This window comes from Callionymus lyra, chromosome 6 (assembly GCF_982586985.1).
Source record: "Callionymus lyra chromosome 6, fCalLyr1.hap1.1, whole genome shotgun sequence".
NCBI lineage: Eukaryota > Metazoa > Chordata > Actinopteri > Syngnathiformes > Callionymidae > Callionymus > Callionymus lyra.
Genome location: NC_141823.1, coordinates 30,435,678 through 30,448,028, shown reverse-complemented (window position 1 = coordinate 30,448,028; position 12,351 = coordinate 30,435,678). Strand labels below are relative to the sequence as shown.

The 12,351-nt window shown below is 38.4% G+C and overlaps 1 protein-coding gene across 1 annotated transcript in view; it reads left to right on the top strand.

Annotated features, from left to right (window-relative positions):
- The first annotated feature begins 1,065 nt into the window (after positions 1 to 1,065).
- Positions 1,066 to 12,351, top strand: part of ryr2a (ryanodine receptor 2a (cardiac)) — a 79,514-nt gene continuing 68,228 nt past the window's right edge. The window contains exon 1 of the mRNA XM_087792713.1: positions 1,066 to 1,132. Within this exon, the coding sequence (XP_087648839.1) occupies positions 1,085 to 1,132 (48 nt within the window). The 5' untranslated portion in view covers positions 1,066 to 1,084. The remainder of the gene's footprint in view (positions 1,133 to 12,351) is intronic.

The following is a 12,351-nucleotide window of genomic DNA, read 5'->3' as shown; positions in this document are numbered from 1 at the left end:
AAGGTCACAGTCCGATGAGGCAAAAGGACCACGTCTTTCGCAAAAGGCAGTGACTCAATCTTTAGCCCCCCAAACCGGACCTTCCTAACGCTATGGCGATGTTTAGAAAGCTTGTCCATTTTGAACAGAAGTTGTGACAAAGGGTAGTCCTAATGGCGGGTATATATTTTTTAAAACTTATTTTATTCTTAAATATGTAAGATGATATTCAACTTCAATTTTCCTGATTCAATTGCTGTTCATACATTAAAAAATTCATTGCGCATCATCTGGTAGAATAGTGGCATAATGAATAAATATAGATAAATATGAGTGATGGGTTAATGAGGCCTCATGAAGCAGCTGATACAGTTTGAATAGCAACTATTTGGCATTCTCAGTATAAATGAGGCCAGGTTTTATTTAATTAGATCAACAATGATGAAGCAGAGAGTGCCACCTGGTGGCCTTTTTTAAAAAAAAATAAAGACACTTTATCGTGAGCGGATGCTGTATCATGAGGTCTCATTTTCTCATCCATGATGTATTGATACACAAAATGTGTTTTTTAAACCGGATGAAAAACAATTTACTTGTAATATGTTAATAATAGACATGATTACAAAGATGGTGTCTTAGTTTGTTTTTTTAAAGGCTAAAACAAATCAACTTAATGAAAAAAAAACATACAACGCTATTAATATTTAAATGTTATGCAACATTTTATTGGTTTTGCGACTCCTCACACCCATCTGACAGAAGTGTAATTTTATGATATAATGTCGGTAAGTTTACTTTGTTAAACACCACTACTAAGATGAACAAAATCTACGAGCACGAGGGCGGACGTGAGAAGCGACCGACTCATCGTTTCTCATGAATGAGCGCGTCACTGCGCGCTGATGCAGGTTTTAAAAAGCGCCTCTAGAGGGCGCCAAATCAGAAGGGAGGGGGGTGCCCTTCCGCGGGCGCGCGCACACACACTACACCTGTGCAACCTCCTCCCTTCATTGAGCTCGCGCCAATCGGAGGCGAGGGGGAGCGCGTGCGCGCGTGTGGAGAGTGCACGCAGACGCAGCGCGAGCCTCTCGAGTGAGCGTCAACCATGGCTGAAGGAGGCGAGGGAGAGGACGAGATCCAGTTCCTGCGGACCGTGAGTCAAACTCTCTTCTTCTTCTTCTTCTTCCTTTTCCTCCCCGCACGCGTGTGCGCGGGGGCAACCGGGAGGGGGGTCTGTGGTCGGCGGGGTTTACCGCAGCGTGACTGCTGCTCGGCGGTCAGCGGGTCCGCAGGAGGGAGGAGAGACCAGCCGCGGGGACGCAGTCATGGACGGGGCTGAGGGTCCGCGTCCTCGCGGCGAGCACACGCGTAGACGGAGGGTCTGTGGACGCGGGGGCGCAGTGCGGTACAGACGCTTGACAGCAGCCTCAGCATCCTCTGTCTGCGCGTGACTGACGTGACACCAGCCATCCTTGTATCGACTGAGAGTGTTGGTGTCAGAGCTCAACATGTAGGAGCAACAAACATTTGCTTTATGTTATTTATTATTTATGACATTTAATGTCATCATTATTGAAGGGTTTTCTCTCTTTCATTGAAGTAGGAATGTACTCTTTAAATGAGTAATATTCTCTTATGTGTGTGTATAGTGAGGGAGTTGTACTACCAACCTTTTCCTAAGGGTGTTTATCAAGCAACCTTTGTTGTATTACTAAATATTCATGTAATACCCCCTGTACAAAATAATAATGGAGGTTGACGTTAAATGAAGTCACACATATGTATGTTTTTCCTGTTCGTCTCCAATGGACCTCCATCTTTTTTAAGATGGTCAAACGTTGGGATTTATTTTAGGGATTTAGTTAGTTTAGTTATTTTATTTTATTTTAAAATCCCATTTAAAGCTTTGTTACTTTTGAAATCAACTCGTGGGTCACTCAGGATATGGATTGTATTTAACATTTAAAACTATTAAATACTAAATAATAGGCTTCTAAAATCAGTCTTTTTTTGTTTTGCGTCAAAATAAAAAGACAGTTTTCTGAGCCTTTGGTCTGAACCAAAGATTATCGACTTTTATTTATTCCATGGCCTTTGAAAGTACAATGTATTTGTTTTTGTCAATGAAACAAACAGGCATTATGATTGGCGGTCAATATATTAAAGGGAAAATTTAAAAGCTGTAATTTTTTATTAAATTATGTTGAGCTAATAACCTACATCAAGAAAAGATGACAGTTCTACACTAAGTAAAATGTTACAGATTATGAGTATGCTAGAGAGAACTATAGTACTATACTTTAGTAGAACTATAAATCTGGTCTAACTCTACTCACTCCAGCCAGTACCTAAACTACAAAAACCTTCTGATGTAGATTCGTCTTAAAACAGTTTTGTACGACTTGCAAACACAAACAAGTACTACCCGATGATGTATTCATAACAGCCATTTCATCCTTCTACTTATAGTACTACTTTCATTTGTACATACTGCCTCAAGCCTCCCACCCTGTGAGGTTTGTTTTACACATGTATTTTTGCACATCGTATTTATTTTGAAGGTTTAACAGATTTTAAACTTGAGCTTTGAACTCTGAGGGAAGCCCTTCAATAAACCAACCCTGCAAAGTAGAATTTTGTTAAATTACAAATAAATACTGTTATTATTATAACAGAAAAAAATACACATAAACATCCAGTCTTCATGTGTTGTTATTTAAAATTTAAGATGCTCTTAACCTCACAGACAGACATCTATTTATAACTATTTTGTCATCATGTCAAGGATCATTATTGCTGCTCCATATAGTCAGAAATTGAAGTTCTTTACCCCTTGAAAACCATCTCTTTTTCTAAATGGGTTTCCGGGGCTGTGGTTGGCTGATCTGTTGATGGGGTGGCTGGAGTGGAGGTTGCTGCCTCCTCACACACAGAATGTGTCCCAGCAGGCGCAGCATGTGGTTGCCTGTGAGCCATCACTGCAGTGTGAGTTGAGCTGCTCTGTTGGCCGACACTGTTGCAGATCAGACTCCTGCCATGGTCGCTGCCCTTATGCTCCTCAAATACAATCTCGCCGACGACCCGAGTCATGGATGGATCGTTCCTGTACTGTTCCTCTCACTCTCTCAAACCGAGGGAAGGTTTGGAAACCATTGTCGGAGCAACAATTTGCGTGTTTATATAAACTTTCCTGCGAGACAAACCAGGTGCTAATTAGATTTTAGGGTCATCTCAAGGACACCATCATGCTGGTCTCTTGCTGCATGAGATTCGAGTCAATTATTAATCCAGCCACGACGGAACAGATGGTGCAACATTCTTATTACAGAATTCACTTAAAAGGATAACGAAACATTTTACAACGTGACATTCAGTTAAAGCAAAAGCGTTCACATGCCTGCGTGTCAGCAGCAGCAGCAGCAGCTGATCTGTGTATTGACAGTTCAAGAGCGTCCTTTCCATCCTGTCTAAAACGACTCATGATCGGTCTGTCAATATCACGACAACTACACTTCCAGTCATGCAAACTCTTGTCCCTTCCGCTGTGTAGCTTTGCTGCACCTGAAGTGGACATGGACGGAAGATCGCACACAACACAGCCTTCCATGACTGTTATCAATGCAGAGTCTCATCAGAGATGAATGTGTGTGATGGTAAAGAGCAACTATTGCCCTCCATCAACGCTTACCTCACCATTTGGTTTGGCTCTTGTGAGAGTGGGTTGTAGAACAATGGCTCTACTAGAGACTGATTTTTTTTTTTAGCTAAAAAAGCGACATTTGTGTGGACTTGATTCTGTCATCTCACAATCTCTATTTTTTTCATTTATTATAAAATATTTTAACTACCATACAATTATTTTTTGTCTGATATGAGTTTTTCTGTAAAGGTAAAAAGAGGATGTTAATACTCTAAATCGAACCTGACCGTTTAGAATACATTTTATGCGTAAAAAATGTCATGATTTTTATTAACTAATTAACTAATAATAATCGCCCATCATTTGCATTGATCAAAAAAAGAAAATGCTCCCTTGATAAAAAGACAAAATGTTTTTTTACTAAAATATAATAATACTATACGAGTCATGTGACCATGTGTATTCACAAATAGCTCTCACATGTCGAGGAGATACCATCATTAATCTGAATACATGCAGAAAGAACATTTCTTTTTGAGTGTCAGTCTTGCTTTTGACACTTGGGGCCTGTTATGTGTTGTGTGTTGTCCAGATGATACGGCCAAAGCGTTTTGCTTAAAACATTAGTTTTACCATTCAATTTATCATTCCCGTTTCTCTTTGATTAGAAGACCTCTTGTTCCTCCAATGCAAATAACATTCATTTCGATGTAATAATTCTGATATCTGAACGATAAAGTCTTTCTCTATTATCTGGTTGTGATAAGGGCCCAATTTATTACATAAACAATTAATTACGTAATGTAATCTTAACATTTATAATTCTTCGGAACTAGTAAAGTGAGTTGCCAGTTTGTATTTCGGAGACTTATTTTAAAGTACAGAACTGGTAACGTATTTATTTAATGTAACACAAGTGAGTTTCAACCAGGTGATGCAAGTGTAATATTTAAAGTGTAGTCATTAGCAAAGAATGTAACAACTGAGTGGCCAAAGCAATGAGAACTTTTCCTGTTGTATCTTCATAGTAATGACTTGTAGAGTCGTGTCTCCAACATGGAGCTTGTTTGTGCAGCAAACTTTCTGTACCCATTCTGCCACTGCTGCACTGCTCTAAATTCATCAAGCCAGCTTTGTTCCCCATGTAAGGACACGCTGACCGACCTAAGGCAAGTTTTTATAACCACGCTCCTGACAGGACAGAGGCTATTAAAGAAATGACAAAGACTCTTTGTGCTAATGTGAAGGAGAAAGGATTTCAATCCCACCTTCACCAACTGTTTCAATGCTTTGTCGATTTTTGTGAGACTCTATTCACTCCCACAATCCAGATGCTTATAGTTGGTCTAAAACAAGTGTAATGTAGTCAACTTGTATAACAGATCAATGCAAGTGTTCCCTCACTATAACTCGACAAAACATGACCATTAGTATCCAAACCTGGTGGCAACCATAGAGAACAGTATGTAAGTAAGTAAGTCATTTTTATTTGTATAGCGCTTTTCCAGACCAGGGTCACAAAGCGCTTAAACAATCAAAACAATACTCAATAAAGTATATACTTTAAAGGGCAAGATAAAACTGATAACACAACACAACTGTTTTACTTTTATTGAACATCCCAGTGTATTTGTTGAAATTCATGCCCTGTTATTTTATCTTCACATGCATATTTATGTGTCGCAATATCAACATGAACAATAGCCTGCTTTGATTTGAACAAACCATCCTGTGGGCCTTTATAAAATGATGTGGCGGGGCCAGGTTTGGCCCCCAGTGCTTGAGTTTGACCATGTAAAGTAAAGCTTCACAGGCTGATGATGGAACACTCTTGGCTTTACATGAGTAAATGTGACGTCGAGTATTTGTGTGTCACTTAGTGTCCTGATGGAGTTTCAAATTAAAACGATGGATTTTAGTTTTTTGTACATTAAATAAATATCGGAGCAAGAAGCCTTATCAGTTTTTGCAATACCCATCTGCAGTCTGCAATTTGTAGATCGATTTTCAAGATTGCAGAAGAAAAATTAAACAAGTTGCAATTTTGCAGAATGAAAAAAAGCCTCTCTAAGTTGGATTGGGTGATCGGTGAAAAAGCTGCGATCCACTCGTCCGATCCAAGTTTCATATATTTGCGCTGACGTCACGTGCAGGTGCTGGTGAAGCAGCTGCTCACATGCGTCTCTGCAGCAGAGAAGATGTGAGCAGATGTTTGGAGAGGAGAAATTGCTTCACAAGATTCAACACTAACTTTATTAAGTATCTAGAGAAGGATCACGACAAAAATATTAACAGATGGGAGAAAAAAAAGAAAAAAGAAACAATACAAAGCAGTTTACTTTGCTGTTCTGTAGAGACGAGAGAAAGTTTCAGTCGACGCATGAAAGTCAACAATAACAAACGTTCTTGTTAGTGTCAATGTTAACTTCATCATTGGAATCTGCCTCAATCCAACAAATAGAGTTTGTGTTTAAAAGTGATTGAATAGAGACTGACTGCAGAGTTCCGTGTGTGTGACATCAGCCGACATCCGGTCAAATTTCACAAACTTCAGGACGATCAACAATGACACAAAAATACATTTAACAAGTTTAGTTTAGTCATAACAGCGTTAAACGCTTTACTAACAGATCAAATGATGATCCAAGTTTGAGGATCGCAACAGAAAACTCATCATTAATCAATAAATCCTGCACAACGTAGTATCTGTCAATACAGATAAGTGTTTCTTGTATTAAAATTGTGTTTAAAACCACAATCATGAACAAATGTCATCCAGACCTCTGAGCTACCAGGTCCTTCTATGCATGAGCACCTTTGGTCAATCAGATCCAGACTAGTTTATGGGATCTTTCAAAATCTTGTTAATTTTAAAGATGGGAAGACTCTAAGAATACTTTTATTTGACTTATCTATTCTAAGTGTCATTCGAAAGTGTTGTTATTATTTAGTTTTGGACTTTTTGTAGTCACTTAATAATCTTAACACTTGTAGGGTTGTTTGCACTTTGTTCCAAATTTTCACTCTTAGTATTACGTCTGCATATATTTCAGGTTAAAAGGAAACAAAGTTTTCAATTAGCATTTTTCTTTTGTACTTTACTTCTGTGAACACTGAAATTAAAAGTATAGTGAGAGAATAAAGATTTCCAGTAATGTTATGGGATACAAAGCTATATATAATGTAAATGTAAGCATAATTAGGTGTTGTAGTATGGAAGTTTATGTATTTGCAGAAAACATTTTCACATTTTTTACTTTCTGCAATATTGCAAAACAGCTCTAAACCTCTCCTCACAAGTCAGGTCATCCTGGGGAGACTAGATGTTCCCCAACATTCAGGACATTGAATCATGGTTGATCATGGTTCAACACGTTAAGAGATTTGAGGAATTGTCTTGTAACCAAACGCTTATTTTTTGTTCAGCATCACTTTTTAGCCCAGCATGAACACCTGAATTCAACATTTCTAATGTGCAAGATGGCCTCTATTACGTTATTGTTTCTTGAATCAAACGGTATATTTTAAGCCTTAAAAATGACGTCTAGATATGAATGGATGTCAATAACCTCATCATTGTAGATGGTGTGAGTTTAGACTTGATATTAAGTAACAGTGATAAAGTCACATGGTTTTTTTTCCCCCATCAATTCTCTCACATGTACAGACACACACTAAAAAGCTGATGATGGGATTTCACAGTGTAAATATTTAATGACTTCCATTCCAGATTCATAAAGTGACAGTGTATCAGCCAAGTGCACTCTCTGTGTGTGATTTGTGTGTCAATCTGCTGGAATAGCTGGTGTTGGCGACTGCTGCGTTGGGAAAAATGAAAAGTGCTCATGAACATAAAATGACACAATGGGGTTTTCTCTTTGGGTTATGTAAACTTTTTATGTATTATAAAATGTGTATTATCAAGTTTTCTGCCCTGCAGGGATGTATCATGGTGTCTCAATCATTCAGTGTAGCTCTAGTTTTATAAGGAGTATAGACCTGGGGTGCTCGATACCTTGATCAATATAGCAGCAACTTACACTGAAATCCGTTTTCTGTCAGGAGAGTGATTTGTCATCAGTTCACAGTCACTTTCTTCTTGTCAAATCTGGCATTTTCGCCTGTTTTGCTCCGACTTTGACATTTTATTCTCTTAATATGACTTTATTGACTCTACACAGTCCAGAAAATGATTTTGTGAAGGTCTCTCTGTTTGGTCCTCCTGTCTACCATTTAGAAAAGTTATGAAAATGGGTTGATTCTTTGTCATCGGTTCCATGAGTCTGAGTGCTCACAGGTTTAATTGAATCAGCCAGTTGTCAGTTAAAACGGCTGATTTGAGATGCTGGATTAAACCATGATGGATGCTGCGTATATATGACAGGGTCCTCACCAGAATCTTTTCACAGCGTAGAGGCACCTGTGCACGGTGCAGGCTCGTGGAGAGCCCCAAGGGCGCAAGAGCAAGCAAATTCTGTAATTTATAACACTCTGAAACACTAATTCCTGCATTTTGAGGTCCAAATTTTGTGCAAATAAAAGCAGAAAATAACAGAAAATCCCCCCTATGCTGCTTGAGACACAGGGGCCCCAATTCACACCGTAGGGGATCAAAATCACAGCGTAGGAAACCCCTATACTGAACGGCCTTGGCAAGAACCCTGTATGATGCTGGATTAAACTTATGTAATGTACAACATAATGACAAAAATGTTCATAGTAAGTTGCATTGTGTTGTGCAATATTTGTTGTTATGCGAGGTACATCAACATACTTTATAAATATGAATCATTCTTTATATATTTATAGATAAATATATGTTTTTGCACTGTTATAGTAGGTAGAACATTTTGACTTGATCCTAAAAGTAGCTCACAGCCTGATAGTGTGAGCTCCTCTGTATAGATCCTTAATGGATAGCAAAAATGTTTTGTGGGAAGATCAATTTTAGACAAACATCCACAGGCAAGTTCTTGGTTCTCGCTTGTTTCTCTTCTCTTTTTTTTTTTGGAATCTCACATCAGGTCAGCCTTCTTGACTTTAACCTACCTTACACCTCCTCCCTAGTCACACTTGTCCTTTTCATGTCGTCCCTGATCACATCATTGGACCTCCTTGGTTGTCTTCTATATCTTCTTTTACCAACATTCCTCCTCCTTGTATGTCAGAAACATGTACGTCTGGCTACCTGACATGTATTCAAAAGATGAATTTATATTTGTGTAAGTTCATTTTAGAATGTAATATTTAAAATGTATATATTCCAACACACTGAGGATTAATGAGTCGTGTGGCTGCTGTTTTTTAAGACCTACGGTTGAACAACTTTCAGTATAAGAAATGGGTATATAATGAAATACAACAAAAAAAGCTTGTTTTAACACCCTTTATTTTGATATACTTTTCCAAGCACATAGAATATATTATTTCTTTAGCTTCTCCATTTGCTTTCCCCCCCAAAGCTATTCTTGCAGTGGCGAACACAACATGATCAGATGGAATTGCATGAACCACAAACAAAAGTCATCACTGCCATAAATTGTGAAAAAAGTGCACACACATCATGCATCAGATGAATAACTCTATTGTCATATAATTGTGTTATATGCACATCAATGTATCCTGACCTATCGAGGCTCATAGGCAAGAGTCGGTGCTTTGCTTCTTCTCTCCTCGTCTGGTCAGAGTCAATTAAACATTGTTAGCCACTGATGAATAATTAAAATGGAGAACAGAGATTGGTGGATCCATTATTCATGGAGGGCCATATAACTGTCAACGACCTCCACGGCTTTGGTAGATGTTCCTTCTGATGCGAGGACAACAGGATGAGATGGAATGAATTTGTCGTCACAACACACGCTTTGTTAAACAACATGATTCACATAGATCCTCCTGGTGGTTCACCAATACATTATGAATACATGTATATTAAGAACCACAAGAGAAGTTGGTGTTCAGGACGTGAACCGTCTGAACTGATACTTCTGACCCTATGTACACATCTGTTGTTGTAGATGTCGGAGAGGTTTGTTTTACTCCTGGTTTGCTCTGAGGGGATTTCTTGAGAGCCTGAGAGCCGCTTCTGAACCACACCGAGATGTTATACAGTAGCAGGACCTGGTACCCAATGAAGGTCATCTCTTTGAGACTACGGTTATAAGACATCTCGGTCTGCATTACGATAACATCACGATAACATTCATCTCCAGCCGTTTAGATCAGACTCAAACCACCTCCATGTATTTTGTTATCGAATGCAAGACGATACGACAAGATTTATGGAGCTACCCTTAGCTTTTTTTTTTTTTTTTACTAACTAACACAGCTCTTGATGCTCTAAATCGTGGGGGTTCTAACTCCCTAACAGAAGAGGGCCAAATACGAATGGTGTATATACAACACAGCCTTGTCTTTTTTCACTCTCAAGTCTTCTTTCAGCGGATCTTTCACTTTATTACTAAACCTTGAAACTAAACTCATCATTGTGTGTGATTTTTTTTTTTCAATCTCCTGTTTGTGGATCTTCTTTTATTTTTACATTAAGCTTTGTTCAACCTTACAGCCAAGTACCTATTGTACTTTACACATCAATCATTTTAGCACTCCAAATAAAACGGCAGAAATTATTTATAATTTATTTCCAAGCACAAAAGCAATGATTCAATCTACCTTAGATGAATTGAAAATATCAACGGCTCACACAATGGGAATAAACTTGTTGTTATGCATTCACTCAAGTGATTTTGATTCTTTAAATCTCTAGGGTTGCTTTGGCCACAAACCAATACATTTATTCAGTAATGGAACTTTCCCATCCTTGGAATTCAATTCTTCAGTAAACTGTTTGCGTGCCAGTGTCAACGAGTGAGCTTCCTGGGAATGGAAACACTTTGAAGATGACCTTTGGATTGTTCAAAGAACGATGATGGAACGAAACACAATCAATTATGGATGATAACTTTTTATATATAATATATATTTTAAAAGAAGACATTTTTTGAATTTTCACATTTATTTTGTCATTCTTGGTAGAAAACATTTTCTGTAATGTTTGTACTTTACCACAACTAATTCCAACCATTCCACTTAAATGTCAGAATAACATGGCAGATATAAGAGGAAAGAATACTTACCCCTCCTGACGCCCTCTCCATTGATCGCAGCAAAGCTTCTTGTCTTTGCTTGACAACTTTGGAGAAGACACAGAAAAACTCACCACAACATTTGTTTGCCTAAAATTAAAGGTGAAATAAAAGGAAATTGAGAAACACTGCTTTTGATTTAATTTTTGAAGGATTTCCTATTCAAGATGTACAAAATACGGCCTTGCTTTCAAAACTGCGTCAAAGATAGAATTTCTTACTTGTGCACGTGTGTTGTGAGTTCGGGCTGGTGGGTGAGATTTCACGGCAACCCTCTGTGTAGTCTGTCTCTCTTCCACGCTGCCTCTCACTGCAGCACTCTTATGTAATCTGATTGATCATAGCAGAATGTTCTAGTGTTTTGTGTGACGAAGAAAGGAAAGTGCTGAAGGAACGGAGCTGAGGAGATGCGGAAAGAGAAAAAATGTCATCAAAGCACTGGTATGTTGATCTAAAGCTCGGTGTTGAACCACCGCCTTTCTGTCTCGGCCCCTCTGAAGATGCTGTAATGTAAGGACAAGATAAACATGGGTTTTCCCAGTCAGGCTTCCCCATGTTTCTTTAATGTATCACAGAGCCCATGTTAAATATTTATCTCTTGGTCTTTTCTAGACCCTGAATCAGGTGACCAATCACCCTGAGACACAATGTGTTGGTTTTAGATCACGATTGAGAGAGTTCCTATTCCACTGTCGCTGTAAAAATACATATATGTTTTAACACCAACACGTGTACTGAACATGGCCATATAAGAGAGCAAGATGGATGCCCAAATGTTTACATATGATTAATGAGATGCTATTATAGCAAAAGTCGTTGTTGCCGCAGTAACCTCAAAACTGTCGGGGCATGTGCCAGATAAGGCTGTGTGAGCTCTGTGTGTTAGCCTGTAAACAGTTTAAATAAACTACCCAGTATAGAGTCTAATACATCATGACTGACCGGCTTCATGCAGGCCTACTTACAGCAGCACACTGTGTAAACTCTGCTGCATTGCTGTACATCTGGTCTTGTTTCACTTTACTTTGTAAAACCTTTCGTGATATGTCCCAGATATTAAAGAAATTTGGGAATTGACGGTCCAATAATCGGATGCAAATACAATCAGCAAAACATTCAACATACTGTACATTTTCATATTTTAAAGGCAATGTGCTGATACACGCAGGTATGTGTTGCCCAGAACTTCTCTAACAATTTCCCCTCAATTCTAACTTTAGTTGACAAACATGATCTATTAGAGCTGTTTGTCTCTGAAAAAACGTATTAATTTATCTGGATCAGCTCTGGTGTTTCAAAGTGTTGCGGTGCTGTCACGGAGTCAGGGCTTTAAGTAAAGCATCCATCACAGACATGCATGTTAGGTCTATTTCTTAATAACCTCCAGTAAGAATCATTATGTGTAACACATTTAAATACACCATAGCCATGGAATTGCAAGTACATTACTATCATATATGGTCTCAAATTAGAGTTTTTGTCAAATTAATATTTCATCAAATAATCACCAATTTTTACTTCTGACTCCGAAATACCAATTTTGTTTTAACCTCCAATAGTGAGGCAATGTGAATCCTTGTTATTTAA